The sequence below is a fragment of the Mustela nivalis genome, assembly GCF_964662115.1.
Source record: "Mustela nivalis genome assembly, chromosome: 9".
NCBI lineage: Eukaryota > Metazoa > Chordata > Mammalia > Carnivora > Mustelidae > Mustela > Mustela nivalis.
This window is the reverse complement of record NC_139028.1, coordinates 102,841,360-102,864,381: the sequence shown is the minus strand read 5'-3', so window position 1 is coordinate 102,864,381 and position 23,022 is coordinate 102,841,360. Positions and strand designations below refer to the sequence as shown.

The window sequence follows — 23,022 nt, the reverse complement described above, 5'->3', positions numbered from 1 at the left end:
GCCCCAGGGAGCGCTTCGGCCAGGTCAGTGCTGGAAGATCCACTCAGAAGCTCAGTTGGGTATGGTTTTATTAGCCACGCCAATCGTGAGCACAAACCGAGGACCACTACCTGATCCCTCTGTCACTGCACGTCAAAGAACAGAGAAGTCCCTTGGCCCCAGGAGAAGCTTGGCTCCAGGCTGGATATAGCAGAGACCCTTGGAGCACCTGGGGTACCAACCCCGGAGAAGTTTCTGGAGCTAAGTCCAAAGCAGTTAACATGCCAGTGTCCCAGTCCCACAGCATCCCATGCCACAGTGTCCCTGCTCCAACCCTAAGACTTGGATACCTTTGGCCCTTTAACACACAGCCGCCTCTTCACACAGGATGTGTTCTCAGGTGGCTCCAAGCTCTGGCTTGGTCCACACCTTCATTAATGGGTCTCATGTCCGCATCCCAGCTTCCTCCTGGCTCCAAATGAGAATGTGATAACCTAGGAGGAGTGAGACCAGTCTGACTTGCACCTTCCATGATCCATCTCTGAGAACTTGGGGCTAGCTCAGGGCACCTAGGACTTGGTCGGGAAATACCAGGAAACTGGACAACAGCCAGGCATTGTCATGACCAAGTCAAAGCATGAGGCATGGAGGGCCTAGGCCAAAGAGTCTGCTGTCTCCTGGAAGTCTTTACTGGGGTGGCTGGTTAAGCTGAGAGGGGCCTGCACTCAACTTGGGGGAGCAGGGTAGGGCTTGGCCAATCTGAGATACAACCTGCTTCACTCACCCATCACAGAGGCCAACGTGTCCCCCATGGGATTGAACTCATTGAGCTGTGGAGACAAGGGCATAAGCATCAGGAGGAGGTGAGGTGTTAGGAGAAGGACACATGAGAATTAATTTCTGGTCATTTTTGGTCAGTTAAGGTAGGTTGGAGCCCTGGGTCCTCCCCTCAATATTTGAGGGCCCAAACCTCACCGAAATGATACCAGAAGATTCTGGGTCATAGAGCTGAAACATCATCTTCCCTGAGTTTCCATCAAACACATCGATTGTCCTTAATTCGTGGGGGGTACAGCTTTTGAAATTAGGATCTGGGTATCGGCCCACGACAACGAGGTTGTACCGAGGATGCCAGGTTGCCTAGGAGATGGAGAGTTGTCATGAGAGTAAATGCAGGGTATGATCAAGAGGGACATCAGAAGTATTCTTTGTCACTCTCAACTGTTAATACACTTGCCAGCAATTTAATAATGGAGATAAGACCCACACGAAACTACAAGAACAGCTTTCAAGTGCATGTGCATCCACCCTCCCAAATTTTTAACTCAAACTGGCCTCTCTCTGGACCTTGGGACACCTTCAGTCCTTCTCTCTCTTTCCTGTTTCCTGAGATCATACCAACCAATAAATGTTTTAACATCAGCTTGACCCAGACGTTAACCAAAGATGTAAGCCTCCAACCAAGCAAAAAGTCTCTGGTAACCAACACCATGTAGGACATAAGTTCTGAAGGAATCCCACCGCTGTCCCTCCTGCATCAACACAAATGATGGAAGAGTTGAGCAGAAAATGGCTAGTGGCCAAGAAAGGGAAGGAAACCTATGTTCCCCAGCTGACTCTACTCAAAACAAATCCGGCAGTTAGTCAGAATGACAGAATCAGATGGGGTTTTCTTAAGAAATCACAAGGAAGGGACGCCTGGGTGGCTCAGTTGGTTGGGCGACTGCCTTCGGCTCAGGTCATGATCCCAGCGTCCTGGGATCGAGTCCCGCATCGGGCTCCTTGCTCGGCAGGGAGCCTGCTTCTCCCTCCGCCTCTGTCTGCCAGTGCTCACTCTCTCTCTCTCTGACAAATAAATAAAATCTTAAAAAAAAAAAAAAAGAAATCACAAGGAAGCGTTGGAGGCGGAAAGCCATGGTTAGCAGGAAGGACAGAGTGGCACATGCCATGGCTTGGAAATAAGTCACAAGTCCCACTTGGGAAGCTGGAAATTGTCCTGGCTGGATACAAAGTGGGAGGTGACACATGGATCAGAAAGAACCAACCAGTGAAGAACGCTTGTTCTTAAGAGCTTGGATTTGAGCTGAGGTATGGGGAGACACTTTAATATCAAATGATCACTGCTGATGTTGTACTTCCCAGGCACTAGACATGTGCTGTAAGCATATGGATTCTCCCAACAACCCTGTCCATCAGATACTGATACTCACTTTTTAGAGAGGAGGAAACCAAGATCCAAAAGTCAAGCAGCTTACCCAAGGTCTCTAACCAGGGCTGCTGGCCTACCTGAAGCTGGTGCCTCCCACCCCACCCCATGCTATGTTAACAAAAGAAGTCCAGGCATGAAACCTGGAGGTCTAGAGAGGGACTGCACTGTTAGAAAAAGAACAGAAACCAGGAGAGCAGAGGAACCACCAGAGTTGAAGCTGCCTGGGGTGTGGGCAGGAAGGAATCCGAAGACTTAAAGACTGTCAGCCTTGGGGGCTGAGGTCAGCTTCGGGGGCCAGCAGCACACGCAGGTAACTGGAGGTGATGGCAAAAGAGCAGGGAGGTGGGCTGAGCTGAACAATCCAGGAAAAGAGTTTATGGGAGACAAAGAAAACCCAGCACAATGGGATTGCAGCAGGGGGACAGAAGTTGCAGAGAGCACTGGGAGAGGAGGTGGCTTCCTGTGGGTGCAGGATGAGATCTGGGATTAGGGATTTTGGATCTGGCCTCTCCCTACTTGGGGCAGACCTGGTCCATCCTCGTGATCACAGCTCCCTGCCTCCATCACTTACCTTGATGGGTGTCAGGTGCTGGAAGTGACGGTGAGGGTGTGGGATCAGGCTCGGGGGGCAGTCCCACTGGGAGGCTGAGTAAACCCGGAGCTCACTCTTCTGGTCAGTGGTCAGGAGCTGGGCTCCATCAGGACTGAAACAAGCTGGCAAGTGAAAAGCCCCGGAGATGAAGGAACCCCAGGCCCTTGTTATCCTGGCTGTCACAGACCTTCTCCTGCAGGGGTACCCTCTCTCCCACTCCACTCTAGACAGAGGTGGAAGGGAAGAGGTGACTCTGGACTGTGAACAAAAACATTCTAGAAACTTGGGGCACCTGGGTGGCTCAGTGGGTTAAGCTGCCGACCCCTGGGCTCAGGTTAGTAATTTCAGAGCCCTCGCTCGGTGCGGAGTCTGCTTGCCCCTCTCCCTTTGCTCCTCCCCTGCTTGTACTCTAAAAAATAAAAAATAAAAAATTTTTTTTTTAAAAATTCTAGAAACTTAGCAGCTGTTGGAGGCAGCTAGACTCAAAGTTTCCAAGACATCTACTTGGCTGATGTTCTCAGGGTAGAGGTTTAACCTAGCAGCTCCTAAGCGTCGAGGGAAAAAAAAAAACCCAGAAGCGGTTGGACAGGCAGAGTCTGCAGGAAGGATGAAGTCTGGTATATCACACCTGCGTTGACAGGATGGCTATGCGGCAGTGAGTGGAGGAAGCTGGATTTCCCTCTAACCTGGCGCAGGTCCCAGATTTTCACTGTTTGGTCTACGGAGGCTGTGGCCAGGAACCAATCACAGCATGGATTCAGGGCCACGTGGGTCACTTTCTTTTTGTGCATTCTCAGATTCCAAAGCTGCAGAGAAGGGCTCGGTTCAGATGGGGCGCAGGGAGGCCCAGGGATGGGGGCAGGGGGTAAGGGAGAGAACGGGAGGACCTGGGCTCCAGAGAACGCACCTCCCTGCCGTCCATGTTCAGCAGGATCACGTGCCCCACATTGTCTCCCGTGACCACCATTCTGCTTCTGGCAGACACATCCAGGCTGCAAAACCAGACGCTGGAGGGAGAAACTGAGCTGTAAGATTGCTGGGGACAGAGGCAAGGTCCCTTCTGTCACTGTTGTAGCTCTGGCGTCTAATGTACCACAGCTGTCCCACCAGGATTCGTTGAAGGAATAACGGTCTCACCACAGACTCCCAGAGAGGAGCCCTCAGACTTGTCTACCAGCCATCAGAGGGGATGGGGTGACGGGGCTCCGAAATGTGTCCAGTGACTCAGCCAGTAAGAGTCCTTGAAGCAGCCACAGCTCAGAGCCATAAGGCAAGTCCCCAGGCTAGCCTCCCCCTAGAGCCCTGGGTTCTGAGGAGGACTTGTTTATTGCTTCTCCCTTCTCTACCCTTTGGGCCAAAGGAGATGACAAACCAAACGCACTGCCCAGCTCTCTTCCGCAGGGCTGGTGAGAAAGGAACTTCTGCCCCCTTCTGAGCACTTAGGGAGAAAAAGCACACACAACCTCGGAGCTCTGTCCTGCTCTTTCGTCTCTCTGACTACTTGAGGATGAAGGCATTGGGTTGGGATTGCTTCAGGGATCCTAAAACCTGGCCAGGAGAGCTCAGGTTTATATTCTTTTCTCTCAAACACTCAAATCCTTGCTACAGTGCCCACAAATCTACAAATGTCTTTCAGAGGGAGGGTTTCTCGTGGAAGAATCATGTGGAGCAGAGTCTACCCGTCTCTGCCCTGACCTGTGTGGGGCCACCCAGAATAGTGGCCAGTGCCATTAGACCCCCTCACACACACCGTGGACTCTTTAGAGAACAGTAAGAGTCATGTCTCTGCTAGGAATCCAAGTGACAAGCATTTTGTCATTTCTCTAGTCACTTGCTCTTGGGGCATCCCCTGGGCTCTGCAGACATGACTGTATCCCTTTCAGCTTCCTTCAAGGAACTGGTTGCATCATTACACCCCAGTGACATGACAGGAATGAAATCTTAAATTCTTATTTCCTGCTCCAACCTTTAAGTGGCTTCCTGGCCATTGCCATGTGAACTAGTGAGAATCAAGATCTAGTCTAATACAGGAATGCTTTACAGAAGAGCCAAAGCCCTTCCCTTGCTGGGAAGAGCGGAGGTTCTAGAACCCCTCACTGAAGCAGTAACACACCCGGAAAGCAGCAAGAGCAACTATGGAAAGTCTCAGCGGGAAGGGTGGGATGTGGCTTCCCCCCTGCAGGTCTCCCCTGTGCCAGGCATGGGGAACACACACGAGACCTGGGTGCTCTCATCAGAACTACGCCGAGAGCCCAAATGCCCTTACCCTCCTAGTGAGGCTACTCACTTGCAGGTGTCTGAGCTGGCAAAAACTCGGACAGTGTTGCCTTTAAAGTCTTGCAGCCTAGTTGTTCCCTCCATTGAGGAGGTGAAAAACTGGTTGGTATCAAGAGGGTTAAACTTCAGCCCAGTGATGCTCCCTCCAGCTCCAATCTAACACAAGGAAGAGAAAAGCCAGTGAGTGACGTCGGCCCAGGTGGAGGACGAGGCCTGGGCGTACGGGCTCTGCAGACCAGAGAGCCAGGCGGGCAGCAGGTGCGGCCAGGCCAGCCGAAGGGTCTGGACATGGTGATGTGCTCCAAGATGCTCTTTTCTTACTTAAGATTTTAGTTTTAAGTAAATTGTTAAAAAAAAAAAAAAAAACAACTAACTTACGGTACATTTGGTTGTTTTCAGAATACAGTTCTATGAATTTGAACACAAAGATCTGAATAACTACCACCCAAATTGGGACACAGAACAGTTCTAACCCTCAAAAAACTTGCTTGTGCCCTCCCGGCGTGGTCACACCCCTGCCCCACCTGTAACAGCCTGGCCACTGTGGCTCTGCTCTCCATCATTATGCTATGGCTTTGCCTTGAACAGAACGTTCTAGAAGTGACTCCCACAGTTTGCATCCTTTTGCGACTGGTTCCTTTCATCTGACTCAGCATGGCGCCCCCGAGACGCGGCCAGGTTGCTGTGTGTACCCATCGCTCACCCATCACATTCTCCTGCTGGCCGTTCCGAAACGTGGACGCACCACAGCTTACTTACTATTGCCCGGAGCTCTTTAGAAGAGCCCCAGCTCTGTACAGGGCCTGGATTAGGAGGGCAGGAGTCAGATCTGAGTTCCTCCCTAATTTTTCCAGACATCCCCGACATTGGTGATGAAAATGATCATGCTAACGTCAGCAATGTCTCCAGCTCTTCTGCAGCTGCTCTCCCAGACTCCCAGACTCCCCAAGGCCTCTGACCCAGCGCCCGCTTAGCTCACTCAGCATGCTCACTGGCACGTTCCGTCCCTGTCCAAAGCAGTCTAACCAGTGCCTGTCGTCCGCCCAACCCTTGCTGCTGGGATCATCTTCTGCTCCCAACAGCTGAGTCTTGTGCTCATCCGGGCTTTGTGGTGTCTGTTCTTAAACCCGTATATGCCCGTTGTACTTTTTGTTGTAATTATGTAATTTAATTAAACATGTAACTTAATTACATGTCATTTATTAACCATTTCATAAAAATGATAAACCTTAAACATTTCAGTGAAACATTTAAACATGTTAAGTTAATTAAACAGAAGAACTACGTGCAAAAAAAGGAAGAACGCTGTTATTTCTACGAGAGTCGTGTTGAACACTTTGGAAAAACCAGATGAAAATGAGTTGTTAAAAATGATAGTTGTCAAATTAAGCATGGCTGCGATACTTATAAACAAATAGCATGGGAAATAATAAAACTTGAAGAAGAATCTACAATCAGATTGCTTCACAACTACCTTTAAATTATGTCTTCACGGGGCCCTTGGGTGGCTCAGTCAGTTAGGCGTCTGACTCTTGATTTCGGCTCAGGTCATGATCTCATGGGTTGTGGGATTGAGCCCTGTGATGGGCTCTGTGATCAGTGGGGAGTCTGCTTGGAATTCTCTCTCTCTATCCCACTCGTATACTCTGTCTCTCTGTCTCTCTCAAATGTAAATAAAATCTTAAAAGATTTTTTTTTTAAGTGAGGGGAGACACAGAAGGAGAGGGAGAAGCAAGACTCCCCACTGAGGAGGGAGCCTGATGAGCCAAAGGCAGATGTTTAACCATCTGAGCCCCTAGGTGCCCCAATAAATAAATCTCTTTTTTTTTAAGCTTTTATTTATTTATTTGACAGAGAGAGAGAGAGAGAGAGATCACAAGTAGGCAGAATCAGGTGGGGGAGTGGGGAGCAGGCTCCCTGCTGAGCAGAAAGCCTGATATGGGACTTGATCCCAGGACCCTGGGATCATGACCTGAGCCGAAGGCAGAAGCTTAACCCACTGAGCCACCCAGGCACCCCCAATAAACAAATCTTAAAAAAAAAAAAATTTGTCCCCACTTTTAGGGAAAGGGAAACTAGACCCTATAAAAAATACATTATGGGGGTGATTTCTGTAAAACCAGGTGAGCCCTCATCAGTAGACCATGATGCCCAGAAAAGGACGGGTCCTATGTCAGAGCATCAGTAGTAAACACATACATAAACATTTTAAGCTAAAATACATGTGTGTTCTTTCTAGTAAGGGCTGACTTAAGTGGTTACGAACTCTTTCATTGAGAAGGAAGAACAAAACCAGGGCAAAGTATGATAACCAAATACACTGGAAACTTCCAATACCAGAGATGATGGCTAGTTCATCAGCCTTCTGTTGAGAACTAGAAAAGGGAAACAAAATCAGTATCTCTGAAGAGAAGCTTTTGAAGTCAATGAGCGCTATGAAAGCATCAGGGATTTGAAGACTGACATCCTAGAGAGAGGAGAAGCAGCAGGTAGGCCTGACTTTGGATGCCACCTTTCCCCTTGAAGCCTATGCAGCCCAGAAAGATGTGGTTGGGAAGCAGAGGGAGCAAACTGCAGAGAAGCTGGATGGAAAGCGGTACGTGGCTCTAAGGCTGAGAGGCTGGGCTGAGGTTTTTGCCAGTCTCGCAGGGCAAGAGGAGAGGTCTGGGGGGAAAATCCAGCTTTTAGTTAGGATCCCTGACATGCTAGAGATAAGAGCAAACTGGAACTAGTCTGATGCTCACAAAAGACTGAAAAGTCCAGATTCAAATCATTTCTTTCTTTCTTTCTTTTTTTAAAGATTTTATTCATTTATTTGTCAGAGAGTAAGAGAGAGGGAACACAAGCAGAGATAGTGAGAGAGGGAGAAGCAGGCTTCCCATTGAGCAGGGAACCAGATGTGGGGCTGGATCCCAGGACCCAGGATCATGACCTGAGCCGAAGACAGACACTTAACTGACTGAGCCCCCCAGGCGCCCCCAGATTCAAATAATTTCGATACCATTGGATGAAGATGATCTGGTTCCATCCTACCTGCATGTCAGAAAATAAAAAAAAGTCTCTGGAGGAAAATATCACCACTCAAAACTTCCATATGTAAGTTTCCATATGTAATATTTGGCCTTGAATCTAAAATCACCCTGCATATCAGAAGATAAGGCCAATGGGGCGCCTGGGTGGCTCAGTGGGTTAAGCCGCTGCCTTCGGCTCGGGTCATGATCTCAGGGTGCTGGGATCGAGTCCCGCATTGGGCTCTCTGCTCAGCGGGGAGCCTGCTTCCCTCTGTCTCTCTCTGCCTGCCTCTCCATCTACTTGTGATTTCTCTCTGTCAAATAAATAAATAAATAAATAAAATCTTAAAAAAAAAAAAAAAAGAAGATAAGGCCAAATAACCAAAAACTAAGGAAAAAACATTTGAAAGACATAGGAGATCCAGATATTAGAGTTATTAGATACAGGCTTGAAAATAATTGTGATTAATTTATTTAAAAAAAAAAATAGACCTGGGGCGCCTGGGTGGCTCAGTTGGTTAAGTGTCTGCCTTCAGCTCAGGTCACGATCCCTGGGTCTTGGGATTGAGCCCTGCATTGGGGTCCATTGCTCATCAGGGAGTCTGTTTCTCCCTGTCTTTCTGCCCTTCCCCTACTTGTGCCTCCCCACCAACCCTCTCAAAAAATGGACGAAGGATTTAAACAGACATTTTTTTAAAGACATGCAAATGGCCAGGAGCACATGAGCAGATGCTAAGCACGGTTAGTCACCACTAGATACTATTTCACACCCCTCTGAGGGCAATGATAAAAAAGATGGACAGTGACAAGATAACCCCTGAAAGGGGAAAAAACACTTGCAAACCAGATCTAATAAGAAGTTAATATCAAAAATATATGAGGAACTCAGTAGCAAAAAACAAATAAACAAACAAAAAACCCCCAAATAACCTCATTAAAAACTAGTCAAAGGACCTCAACCAACATTTCTCGAAGAAGACACACAAACGGCCAACAGGTATATGAAAAGGCAGTCAACATCACTAATCCTGACATCAGGGAAATGCAAATCAAAACCACAATGCTATCACTTTATGCTTGTTAGAATGGCTATTACGGAAACAACAAAAGATAAGAGGTGTTAGGGAGGTTGTGGAGAAAAAGGTACTCTTGAACTAGGTTGATGGGAATGTAAATTGGATGGCGCCCTGTGGAAAACAGTATGGAGGTTCCTCAGAAAATACACCATATGGTCCATGAGTCTCACTTGTGGGTATAGAGTCCAAGGAAATGAAACGAGCTTCTCACCGTGTTATCTTCCTTCCTGTGTTCACTATAGCTACTCCCAATAGCCCAGGAAAGGAAACCGCCTCAGTGTCTGCTGATAGATGAAGGGATAAAGAAAATGTGGTATGTATGTATGATGGAGTATCATGGAGCCCTCAAAGAGAAGGGAATCCTGCCATTTGTGACGACCAGGGGGAAGTTCCGCTAAGTGAAATAAATCAGACACAGACACTACACGATCTCAATTATATGTGGGTCTACATATGTGGAATTCATAAAAGCTCAGAGTAGAATGGTGGTTGCCAGGGACTTGGGGATGGAGGAGATGGGGAGACGTAGGTCAAAGGGTACAAAGTGTCAATCTTGCAGGGTGAATAAGTTCCAGAGACCTAATGTACAGCGTGGTGACATAGTTAATAATACTGTGTTGTGTGTGTGAAATTTACCAAGAGTTGATCTTAAGTGTTCTCAGACAGACACACAAGGTAATATGTGAAGTGATGAATATTAACTAGCTTGACTGTGGTAATCATTTTTTTTAAGATTTTATTTATTTATTTGACAGAGAGAGATCACAAGTAGGCAGAGACGCAGGCAGAGGGAGGGGGAAGCAGGCTCCCCACTGAGCAGAGAGCCCGATGGAGGGCTTAATCTCAGAACCCTGGGATCGTGACTTGAGCGGAAGGCAGAGGCTTAACCCACTGAGCCACCCAGGTGCCTCAACTGTGGTAATCATTTGCAATGTACCCATGTTAAAATTCACCCTATATGCTTTAAATATGTGCAATTTTTATTTGTCAATTGTATCTCAATAAAGCTGGAAAAGTGTTGTTTAGGATATGGAGAAGTTGGAGCCCTCCTACATTGCTGATGGGAATGTGAAATGGAGTAGTCATTGCGGAAAATGGTTTGACAGTTCCTCAAAAACTCAAAATTACCGTAGGTCCCAGCAATTCTGCTCCTACATATATACCCAAGAGAAATGAATATGTATATTCACATGAAAACTTGTATACAAATATTCCTAGAAGCATCCATAATAAAAGAAGGCTAAAAATCAATGCCTCAAAACATCCATCTCAAGAAGTTGTGAAAGTAACAGGAAAAGAAAGTAGGAGAGGGCTGCCTGTGTGGCTCAGTCAGGTAAGCATCTGACTCTAGATTTCGTCTAGGGTCATGATCTCAGGGTCATGGGATTGAGCTCCACGTCGGGCTCTGTGCTCAGCGTGGAGTCTGCTTGTCCCTCTCCCTCTGCTCCCCCTGCGCGCTCTCTCACTCTCCCTCTCCAAAATAAATAAGTAAAATCTCAAAAAAAAAAAAAAAAGGAGAAAAAAAAGAACAGAAAATAATGAAAGAGACAACAAATATACTGTGAGAGAATTAACCAACAAAAGTTGGGGGTGCCTGGCTAGCATGCAAGAGCATGCAACTCTTGATCTCAGGGCTGTGAGTTCAAGCCCCACACTGGGCATGGAGCCTACTTTAAAAAGAAAAAAAAAAACAAACACATCAGTTTAACGTAAGACTAATAAAATTGATAATCCTCTGTTGAGACTGATCAAACAGAAGTCACCAATAACCAATGTAACAGATCAAAAAAGGGACATCAATATAAATCCTAGACATTTTAAACAATTATAAGAGGATATAACTAATCTGATGCCAATAAATATTAAAACTTGGATGAAATGGACAAATTCATTAGAAAAATGCAAACCTGCCAAACTGACAGAACATGAAAGAGAAAATCAGAATGGTCTGAGACCTATAAAAGACATTGTGGGGGGTGCCTGGGTGGCTCAGTGGGTTAGGCCTCTGCCTTCAGCTCAGGTCATGATCTCAGGGTCCTGGGATCGAGCCCTGCATGGTGGGGGGGGGGGGTCTCTGCTCAGCAGGGAGCCTGCTTTCCCCCCTCTCTCTCTGCCTGCCTCTCTGCCTACTTATGATCTCTCTCTCTCTGTCAAATAAATAAATAAAATATTTTTTAAAAAAGAAGACATTGCAGTGACAACTAAAAACTTTCTTGCAAAGTAAATTCCAGACCCTGATAGCTTCATTGCTGAATGTACTAAACATTTAAGGAAGAAATAATATCAGTCCTTTTTTTTTTTTTAAACTTTGTTTAAAATACTTAGTTGAAAAGTTGCAAAAATTGCACAAAGAAGTGCTTTTCTGGGGGGAAAAAAACACCTACTTTTTTGGTATCATTGAAAATAAATTGCCAACATGATGTCCCATGGTCCTCAAACACACTACTGTGTATTTCCTATAAGAACATGCTTTTGGGTAACCACAATAAGACCATCAAAACTTAGGGATATCCAAAGTGGTTCAGACTCATAGAAACAGAAAGTGTAATTGTGGTTGCCAAGGCCTGAGGGAAGGGGAAAATGCGGAACTTATTCAGTGGGTGCAGCGTTTCAGTTTTACACGATGAAGAAGTTCTACAGTTCTGCTACACAATAACATGAATATAGTTAACACTACCATACACTTAAAAATGGTTCAGTGAGGACGCCTGGGTGGCTCAGTTGGTTAAGCAGCTGCCTTTGGCTCAGGTCATGATCCCAGTGTCCTGGGATCGAGTCCCGCATTGGGCTCCTTGCTCCGCAGGGAGCCTGCTTCTCCTTCTGCCTCTACCTGCCATTCTGTCTGCCTGTTCTTGCTCTCTCGCCCTCTCTCTCTGATAAATAAAATCTTAAAAGAAAAAAAATGGCTCAGTGATAAATGTTATGTGCTTTTACCACAATTTTTAAGAAGCAGTATTACCTGCTAGATATATAATTGGAAAGGTTAAAAAAAAAAGCAGTGGGAGAAGAAAATTTAAATTAAAAATTTGAATATAAAACTAAAATAAACATAAAAAATCACTTCGTGTAGGGGTGTGTGGGTGGTTCAGTTGGTTAAGTGTCTTTGGCTCACATCATGATCCTAAGGTCCTGGGATGGAGCCTAGCCTAGGGCTCCCTGCTCAGCGTGGAGCCTGCTTCTCCCTCTCCGTGTGCCCCTCTCCACCATTCGAGCTCTATCTCAAATAAATAAAAATTTAAAAAAAATTAATCAGTGTAACATCACATTAGCAGAATAAAGGGGGAAAAATCATATGCTGATCTCAAGAGATACAAAAAAGTATTTGATGAAATTCGATTATCATTCATGCCAAGAACTTCTGGTACCTTCCTTTATTTAGAAGTAAAAGGGGGAACTTCCATAGTCTGATAGAGGATATTCAAAAACAGACAAGTTTTAACACACAAACATGCTCCTCTGTGTGTACGTAAGAGAAGTGAAAACAGGTGTTCAAGCAAAAACTTGTACATGAACATTCACAGCCGTTGTATTCATAAGAGCAAAAGGTGGAAACAGCCCAAACGTCCATCAGCAGATGAATGGATAAATAAAATGTGGCATATCCATATGACTGCCCATTATTCAGTTATAAAAAGGAATGAAGTGATTATGCAAGTTGCAGCGTGGATGAAAATTGAAAACATTACTCTAAACCAAAGAAGCCAGACCCAAAAGGGCAAATATCATGTGATTCCATTTATACGAGGTACCTAGAATAGTCGACTTCATAGAGACAGAAGGCAGATTAGTGGATCTAGAGGAGGGTAATAGAAAGTCATTGTTTAATGGGTACAGAGTTTTATTTTGGGAAATGAAAAAGTTTTGCAAACAGTTGGTGGTGATAGTGGCACAGTGTGCTTAATTGTGCACTTAAAATGGCTAAAATGCGGGGATGCCTGGCTGGCTTAGTTGGAAGAACATGCAACTGCTGATCTCAGGGCTGTGAGTTCGAGCCCCATGTTGAGTGTAGAGATCACTAAACTACAACAAAAATCCTTAAAAATGGTTAAAATGGTACATCGTATCTTAGGTGTACTTTATCACAATAATAAGAAGAAATCATACTTAATGGTCAAATAGAAAAGCCTTCTATGATCAAGAACAAGACAAGCATGTCTGCTATATTTAATACTAACAACGTGCTAGAGGTCTTGCCAATGGAATAGGGCAAAAAAGAAGTATAGGAACAGTAAAGAGAGAAACCAAACTCTCCTTATTTGTAGAGGACAAGATTGTGTAGGAAAAAAATTTTAAATCTTCAGATAAACTGTTAAAATTAGTAAGTGTGGATTTTTGCTTCCAACAATGTCCTATCCTCCTGCATTAAACCACCAAAAAAATGGACACGATACATGAACGAGGTTCTCAGACATTGGACAACAGACGGCACAAGACAGGAGGGAAAGAAGGAAGAGCGCCCTGCAACTGCCCCAGTTTGGAGAGCATCTTCAGGAAGCAAGACAGGGAGGAACCACACGGCCCAGCAGTCTCACGGAGCTGAGGAGACAGAATTTTAGGAAAGCCAACAGAGCAAGAATTAGTGGCAAAAATCTGGGGAGGAGAGACACACACAGAAGGAGCATTCTGGAGAGTTTCGCAAGGGTCCCTTCAAGTTTTGGGGGGAGTATTAAATGTATCCGTGTGTCTGAGGAAACTACCCAAGTCTGGAGGAGGAGGCGGAGAGAAACATCATACATCAGTAGGGGAGAAATCCTCAGAACAGTCTGTATTCTCAAGGTCAGGAAAGGGAAGACTTAATATGCAAAATATCGAGTCCTGGGGTGCCTGGGTGGCTCAGTGGGTTAAGCCTCTGCCTTCCACTTGGGTCATGATCTCAAGGTTCTGGAATCGAGCCCCGCATTGGCTCTCTGCTCAGTGGGAAGCCTGCTTCTCCCTCCCCGTCTACCTGCCTCTCTGCCTACTTGTGATCTTTCTCTCTCTCTGTCAAATAAATAAATAAAATCTTTTTTTAAAAAATTGAGTCATCGGAAGGGTATGGCCTCAGGGTGAGAACAGGTTATATCTATGGGCTGCCTTAAACCCATGACCATTGGGGTATAACCATGCTCACTGGGGTCTCCAAGATGTCCATGTGCTAAGCCATGGACCCTGTGAACAATAAATACACTAGATGACAAAAGGGACCTTACATGTGGTTACGGGTCTTGAGATGGGAAGTTTACCTTGGATTATTATCTGGGTAGGATAGATATAATCCAACTCAAAATGGTCTTTATAAGAGGTACCCAGGAGGAGTCAGAGGCAGAAGAGAAGGTAATGGAGGACAGAAGCAAAAAAATCAGGGTGATGTACTTTGAAGACAGAAAAAGCAGCCATTGCCCAGCAATTCAGATGGTCACAAGAGGCTGAAACATACAAGGAAACAGATTCTCCCCTCGGAACCTTGAGAAAGAACTAGCCCTGCCAACACCTTGACCTTAAATCCAGAAAAAATGATTTCAGACTTCTGACCTCCAGATCTCCAGAACTGTAAGAAATAAAACTGTGTTCTTTTAAGACACCAAGCCTGGGGTAATTTGCTACAGAGGCAATAGTAAACTAATATAGTAACTGGATTAACAAAGCTTAAAAGCAAGCCTGGAAGATATCAAACTGTTTAGAAGTAACTGCATCCCAGAACAAAGCCCAACACTACTTAAAAGCATACAACACAATCCAATATCCCACCATGTACCATTCACAATGTCTGGTATCCAGTGAGAAATTACCAGGCATGCAAAGAAGCATGAAACACCCTCAGAAGTGACACAGATGATAGAATTAGCACAAACATTAAAACCACTATCACGAATGTACTCTTATGGTCAAGAGAGTAGAGGAATTAGTGAAAATGAAAAAAGAAATAGAATATATTTAGGAAGGCCCAAAGCAAACTTCTAGAGATGATATACAACATCTGGGAAAAAATACATCTAATACAGATTAGATAATGCAGAAGATCGTAAATATGTAAGACAGCAATAGAATCTATGCAAAATAAAATGGGGGTATTAAAAAATGAACAGTTTATGAATGACCTGTAGGACGGACAATACCTAGTAGCCTAACATATATAGAACTGGAATCCCAGAAAATAAAAGTGGGGGGAGAAAAACTATTTGAATAAATTATGACCTAAAATTCTCCAAATTTTTAAAAAAGATTTTATTTAATTATTTGACACAGACAGAGAGAGATCACAAGTAGGCAGAGAGGCAGGCAGAGAGAGACAGGGAAGCAGGCTCCCCGCCAAGCAGAGAGCCCTATGAGGGGCTCGATCCCAGGACCCTGAGATCACGACCCAAGCCAAAGGCAGAGGCTTAACCCACTGGGCCATCCAGGTGTCCCAAATTTTCCAAATCTGATGACAAACCCAGAGATCCAAGAGGTACAATGAACCCTAAAGAGGAGAAATATGTAGAGAAATACACCAGATAAGTTACAATCATTTTTAAAGCAGCCAGAAGGAAAAAGGAAAGGAAAAAAATAATGTAAAGAGGAACATAAGAATGAGAGAAGACTTTGCATCAGAAATAATCTCCAAAGTAGTAAAAGCAAGAAAACAAAAACAAAAGCCTATGAACTGGGGCACCTGGGTGGCTCAGTGGGTTAAAGCCTCTGCCTTCGTCTCAGGTCATGATACCAGGGTCCTGGGATCGAGCCCCGAATCTAGCTCTCTGCTCAGCCTGTTTCCCCCTCTCTCTCTGCCTGCCTCTCTGCCTACTTGTGATCTCTCTGTCAAATAAATAAATAAAATCTTAAAAAAAAAAAAAAGCCTGTGAACCTAGAATTCTATACTGGCAAGGATATCTTTTCCCCTAAAAAAGACAAACAAAAGAAAAAAATGGTATCACCAACCAACCCACATTATAAGAAATGTTGAAGAAAATTCTCCAGGCAGAAGGAAAATATTACCAAAAGGAAATCTAGATCACACAAAAGAATGAAAATCACTGGAAATGGCAAATATGTAAATATTAAAGTTTTTCTTCTCATTTAAAAAAATCCTTAAAAGATACCTACCCTACAACACAGTCATTCCACAACTAGGTACCTACTCAAGAAAAATGAAAACATATAGCCAACAAAGCTTGTACATAAATGTTCATAACAGCATTATTTTTATTTGGAAAAAAATCCAAATGTCCTTCTGAAGGTGAATGGATAAATTGCAGTACATTGATATAATGGAACACTACTGAGAAAGAAAAAGAAAACCCAACTGATACATGTAAAAATATAGATGAATCTCAAACAATTATACTGACTGAAAGCCAGGGTAAAAAAAAAGGGTCTATATTGTACTATGTCATTTATAGAAAAGTCTAGAAAATGCAAATTAACCAATAGGGTTAGAAAGCAGATCAACAATTTTCAAAGGTAGGGAGGGGTGGATTGCAAAGGGGTATGAGGAAACTTTGGGGCTGAAAAAAAGACACAAATAACCCATATTAAGAACGTGAGGGTAGGTATCACTAAAGATCCTGTAGACATTAACAGGATAGTAAGGAAATACCAGGAACAAATTCATGTGACTAAATTCAACAACTTAGGTAAAATGGACAAATTTCTTTTTTTTTTTCTTTTTTTCTTTTTTTTAAAGAAAGAATCCATTTTGACTTGGGTAGGCATCAGGATTCTTTTTTTTTTTTTTTTTAAGATTTTATTTATTTATTTGACAGAGAGAGATCACAAGTAGGCAGAGAGGCAGGCAGAGAGAGAGGAAGGGAAGCAGGCTCCCTGCTGAGCAGAGAGCCCGATGCGATGTGGGACTCCATCCCAGGACCCTGAGATTATGACCTGAGCCGAAGGCAGTGGTTTAACACTGAGCCACCCAGGCGCCCCATAAAATGGACAGATTTCTTAAAAGACAAACTACCAAGCTCATTCACAAAAAACACAGGACCTAAAATGCTCCATAGCTATGAAAGATATTGAACACATAGTTAACTCCCCAACAAAGAAAACTCCAGCCCTAAAAACACTACAAAAATTTTAAGGAAGAGATAGTATCAATTTACACAAAGAATTCCAGAAAATACAAGAGGTAGGAATACTCCTAACTCTGTTTACGAGGTCTGCAATAGCCTGATACCAAAGGAATTACAAAACACAAAAGGGAATTATAGGATGTTGTTAGTGGTTGCCTGGTACATGACCTTAAACTAGAATATCTGATATAATAAGTAAAATACAACAGATTCTAGGGTAGAATATTTACGCAAAAATCTAAGTAGAGGTTTGGGTGTGTGTAATAGTGCATACACACAGAGAAAGAGGTCCCAAATGGAGATTTCAAGTAATTTTTATTCTTCATGCTTTTCTCTGTATTATTTGAAATTCTGAGAAGCATCGATCATTTTACAAGAAGAATAAAACCAAGTAATCTTCATTTTGAAAATGTCACACGTGTTTCCTTGCCAAGGGCCGGAAAGATGGAAAGATCAGAGCCAAGGTCAGAGGACTAAAGAAGTAACAAAATGAGGGGCACCTGGCTGGCTCCGTTAGTGGAGCATGTGACTCTTGATTTTGGGGTTGTGAGTTCAGGCCCCACCTTGGGCACAGAGCCTACTTTAAAAATTTTAAAAAAATAAAAAATTAAAAAGAAAAAAAGAAGTAGCAAAATGAGACCCTGCTGCTCCTTCAGTCCCTGTTCTCAAATCAACTTTCTGTTAGTATCTAGGAAGAAAGACAGAGAGGTCTCCAGACTACCATAGCCTTCTTCTGCTCCCATCTAGCCTCTTGCTAGTCACAAAGTTCAGATGCTCAGGCCAATCTCTGCCATGCGTGAGAAAATGTCACTTAAAGTCACATTATACTAGAGACTGGTATAAACCCCAAGCAGCCTGAGCCTGGCACAAGTTTAAAGCAGATGCCATTCCCCTTTCGGTCAGGAGGCTTTCCTCTAGGACACCCTTAGGCTACTTCTTAAATTTGTCTATTCCCATGTCCTAGATTCCAAGGGGAAAACAAAACAAAAATCTCTTCCTGTCTGAGCTCTGGGTTTTGACTTCAACTTAAAAACTGCCCCTTCTGGTGGTCACCTGTCTCACCAGAGGGGCAGAAAGCCTAGGTCTGTTCACAGCATTCCTCTGCCTTTCTTCTGGCCTTAAGCACCTGTTTTCTTTTTCTTTTTCTTTTTTTTTTTTTTTTAAGATTTTATCACAAGTAGGCGGAGAGAGGGGAGGAAGCAGGCTCCCTACTGAGCAGAGAGCCCGAGGCGGGGCTTGATCCCAGGACCCTGGGACCATGACCTGAGCAGAGAGCCCGAGGCGGGGCTTGATCCCAGGACCCTGGGACCATGACCTGAGCCGAAGGTAGAGGCTTTTAACCCACTGAGCCACCCAGGTGCCCCAAGCACCTGTTTTCTTGAACACGCATCTCATCCCAAGCCTGTCTAACCTGGCCTTTTCTGATGGGCTGCTTTGAGGAAGCACTTAAGAAAAGTCATCCTGGGTTCACCCTTGGCCTCATCTAGCTCTTCTGTTCCATTTCTGGTGATATGCCCCAAAGAACTGAAAAGTGGGGACTTGAAGAGATATTTGCATACCCATGTCCGTAGCAGCCTTGTTCCCAAGAGCCGAAAGGTGGAAGCAACCCAAGTGTCCATCAGCAGGTGAATGCAGAAGCAAGATGGATGGATCAAGTGGGGAATTATTCAGTCTAAAAGAGGAAATTCTGACACCTGCTACAACACAGATGAAGCTAGAGGACATTATGCAAAGTGAAATAAGCCAAAGGATAAAAATTGTGTGATTCCACTTATGCAAGATACTTGTGAGCATGTCAAAACCTTCAAGACAGAAAGTAGAATGGTGGTTGCCAAGGACGGGGAGACGGAAGAACGGGGAGTTAAGTGTTTAGTGGGTACAGAGTTTCCCTTTTGCAAGATGGGATTTGGAGACTAGCTACACAAGAACTCCAATGTGCATAAGGCCGATGAACTGCACACTTAAAAATGGGTAAGAGAGTACATTTTTGGTGTATTTCATCACCATCTTTAAAAATCAGAACATTTCATGTAAAACAAAATTAGGACTTCAGGCTTCATTTGAATAAATCAGATCTGATACCATCATTAGACTTAGATTCTTTTTTTTTTTTTTAAGATTTTATTTATTCATTTGACAGAGATCACAAGTAGGCAGAGAGGCAGGCAGAGAGAGATGGGGGAAGCAAGCTCCCTGCTGAGCAGAGAGCAGGATGTGGGGCTCCATCCCAGGAGCCTGGGATCGTGACCTGAGCAGAGGTTTTAACCCAGTGAACCACCCAGGTGCTCCAAGGGACCTAGATTCTTACATGTTAATCGTCTCCAGTGTACCTCTGACCCCACCCCCTATCATTCTTTTTCCTGTTTCGCTTCTTTAAGCATGTGAGTCTGTGGCTTCTGCTCTAAACACAGAAAGCCACTTTTGACGGTACAGCCCTCCACTGTTAACCCCCTGCTGGGCAAACTAAGGTCTTCTCTTTGGTGGCGGGGCGGCACCATCCTGCCTCAGCAACTCATGATAAATACTAACCATGCCTAGAAAATGCTATGCCAAACTGCCCCGAACACACTCTGCCTTTCCTTTTTCTCTCCATTTACCTAATTATTGTTCTTCCCCACTCCCTACTCACCCATGAGCCTTCTCTCTAACTCAAAAGGGGTTCTTCCTTCTCTCACGTTCTGCAGCATTTAGCATCCGTAGTGTCAATTACCTTGTATGCATATCCCATCTTCCCAGTTACACTTCAAGGCCCTCATTTGTTCAACAAACATAAAGTAGCGGTGCCTGGGTGGCTCAGTGGGTTAAACCTCTGCCTTTGGCTCGGGTCATGATCTCAGGGTCTGGGATCGAGCCCCGGATCGGGTTCTCTGCTCAGCAGGGAGCCTGCTTCCTCCTCTCTCTCTCTGCCTGCCTCTCTGCCTGCTTGTGATCTCTCTCTGTCAAATAAATAAATAAAATCTCAAAAACAAAACAAAAAACAAATATAAAGCGGCGACTCGAGACCAAACCTTGTTCTAGGCACTAGGCATATGGTAGTGAACCAGAAAGGCAAGGTCCCTCTTAATGTGGAACTTACTTTCCTAAGACATTTGTATGGGCAGAGACATACAAATAAGTAAAACATTTCGGATACTGATAAACATTGTTCAGGGGGTGGGGAGAGTGAGGCAGGGTAAGGGGAGAGAGAGTGAATGAGTGAAGCAGAGGCTCCTTTAGACAGAGTGGTCAGTGACATCTGTGTGAAGAAGTACATGAAGCCAAGACCTGAGTGGTAAGGGGGAGCCAGCCATGAGAAAAGCATGGGAAAGAGCACCCCCCATCTAAGAGAACAGCAAGTTCAAAGACCCCATTTTAGGAATAGAAATAGCTAGTGTGGCTCAAAGCCTAGGAAGTGGGGAAAGACAGTAGTAGGAGACAAGGCCAAGAGGTAAGAAGGGGCTCAGATTCTGTTCTGTGTGATAACTTACAAGAGCACCCTCTTGTAAGTTATATTTTATACCTTTATACCTAAGTCAATATTTTATACCTTCTAATGTTTTAAGGGCTGGCACTCAAGGCAGATCTGAATAGCATTACCATTTACTCGTTTGAAAATACCCAGTTCCTTCTGATCCCAATCATCTCCTCATTCCCCGATAACTTTTCATTCCTTCCACAAACACTTCTTCAGCACTACTGACTGGTACAGGGAACTGCTCACCCCTTTAATGAAGGTAGGTTTGTCCTTTATGCCAAAGTTCCAGAGCATGATATCTCCCCCTTTGGAACCCACAGCCAGGGTGCTGGGGTGAGTTGGGTGCCATGTCAAGGATGTGGCCCTCCTGTCAAAGGGGGCAGCCTTTTGGAATATCCGGTAAGAAGCCAGAGAGTGCAGAAAGGCCTGCTGGAGACCCTGACACAGAGGAAGAAAAAAAAAAAAAAAGAAAAAAGAATTAAGTTGAATTAAAACCCAAGTCCTGGGTAAATTGCCAATCTCTGCCTCCTCTATAGATGAGCTCTAGGGTCAAGTCCTGCCACCAAAGGAAAACTAACTGCCTGGCTCTGTGCAGGCAACATGCATGAACTCATCTTGGAAAGCAAGGGGGCAGAGTGCATTCCAGATGAGACCTTTACGGCATAAGACTTCTACCTGGCTGAATGCCCAGTAGGTCAGTCCCCAACACAGAGGTGATCTGACCAATCTGCTGAACTAACCCAGCATCTAACCTTAGAACATCCCCATAATGAAAAGGTACCAGGCAATCCCTGGAGCACTTCAGCCAGGAAACACCTCACCTGCTGCAGTGATGGCCAGACAGCGTTGCCTAGCTTATGGTGGTGGAGGGCCCTGACGATGCTGCTTGGTGGCGGGACCTGCAGGCTAGCCAACCCCGCCCAAACGCAGCCTGAGTCAAATCTTCTGCTAGAACCTGCCAAGCAGAACAGACACATATTTTCCTCTCTCTTCTCACGCACGCAAGAGTTTCCTGCTGAAATCTCAGAAAGCAAGCCTTGTTTTTTCATGCCGCATAGCCAGTCTCTCCCATCACCTCCTGAGATCTTTCCAGGGTCTGCTCACTCTCACTCAGCACAAGAAATAAAGTAAGGATCCAGCCCCTTGCCCCAAACACTCTCCGAAATAGTAATTTTGAAGTGAAATGAAATATGAAATCATAGGAAACCAGACCCTTTGCAGGGTTTCTGAGCAGGGAGCCGAAAAGACACACAGGAATAAAGTTTATGCAGAACTCTTCCTAGTGGGCTGGGAAACTCATGCTAGGGTTGGGTGACAATTTTAAAATCACATATGATGCATAATAAAAGGGTTTTAGGAGAGCACAGTAGAAGTGACTGAGGAAAAAAATATCTTTAAATCCTGCATTAACATAATGTAGAGGTGACGAGTTGTTGGCCCCAAGTCCAATCTGCTCTTTTGGAAACCAGCGGATCTAGAGGGTCTGGTGGCTGGAAATTAACTAAGCTGCTTTTGGAGAGGTAGATCCACTCAGAATAGGGATAAAGATGTATTTGAGGACCTGGTCTCTATGAATCTGGTCTCTTGACAACCCATTCCTTCTTTTTATGGACATAAAGCACTTCAGCAGCAACCCCCTACACCAGTCTTTTGTGTTCCCCCACACTCCTTATCGCCCCAGGTTCAAGCCCCAATAAACCTCAGAGACTTGAGTTTTCTAAGGAAGGAAATTGAGGGTTCTTACAGAGGAAACCAAGGACACACAGCTAGCAACCATGACTATAGAAATTCAGCACACACACCACCAGGCAAGGTAGGGTTATTTTAAGCAGTCCTCGTGTGTAAAAATCCTGGGAAAAACAAGGAATTGGAAGGTCCGTTGTGTCTTATGTAATGGAGCTCATCTGCCTCTTCCCGTCACCTGAGGGGGGTGAAGCCCAAGCTCTATGATGTCAAAGGACCTGCAGAAAAATGCACAGCCCGAGGCATCCAAAACTTGGGACAGCCTGGAGAAACCAGTAGCACCCATCCCCCACTCCAGCCTCCTGCGTGAGAACCCCAAAAGGCGGAATTATTAAAGCAGCAGGCGCAGGCAGTACCAGGGCCCTTCACACAGAGCTTCTTGGCCTCGGGCTCCAGCTCCCGGGGGCTTCTGCTCCTCTTGCTCTTGGGGCGCACAGCCACCTCGGGGGTCTTCTGGGTTTCTGGGCGCTTCCTAGGAGCCATCGCGTCCTCCGTGCGAAAGGGTACTGTGCCCTATGCCGAGATCGTGGAAGGAAGACTGTGAAGCCCCTGGGGAGAAACAAGGCGGGGACCAGGGAAATAAGCCAACTTCCCGCCAAACAGCCTCACCGCTTTCAATCTGGCTTCTAGCTCCGGCCCCGCCCCTCTCGG

The 23,022-nt window shown here is 45.0% G+C and overlaps 1 protein-coding gene across 1 annotated transcript; it reads right to left on the bottom strand.

Annotated features, from left to right (window-relative positions):
* Nucleotides 1-51: 51 nt before the first annotated feature.
* Nucleotides 52-23,018, bottom strand: DDB2 (damage specific DNA binding protein 2). Its single transcript, XM_082747751.1, has 10 exons — nt 22,728-23,018; nt 21,450-21,583; nt 20,875-21,066; nt 5,068-5,213; nt 3,688-3,787; nt 3,409-3,586; nt 2,760-2,902; nt 955-1,119; nt 764-809; nt 52-473 (listed from the first exon to the last, which is right to left on the bottom strand). Exons 1-10 carry the CDS (start codon nt 22,852-22,854, stop codon nt 424-426), a joined length of 1,281 nt encoding a protein of 426 aa, XP_082603877.1. The 5' UTR covers nt 22,855-23,018; the 3' UTR covers nt 52-423.
* Nucleotides 23,019-23,022: the final 4 nt, after the last annotated feature.

Bases quoted from the DNA above. Each gene is read 5' to 3' on its own strand.
- DDB2 (XM_082747751.1), bottom strand. From the start codon at position 22,854: ATGGCTCCTAGGAAGCGCCCAGAAACCCAGAAGACCCCCGAGGTGGCT. The intron at 3,788-5,067 runs GTGAGTAGCCTC...TTCTCCCTCCAG, and splicing joins GCCAGCTCAGACACCTGCAA to CGTCTGGTTTTGCAGCCTGG. The intron at 810-954 runs GTGAGGTTTGGG...TTGTCTCCACAG, and splicing joins AATCTTCTGGTATCATTTCG to CTCAATGAGTTCAATCCCAT.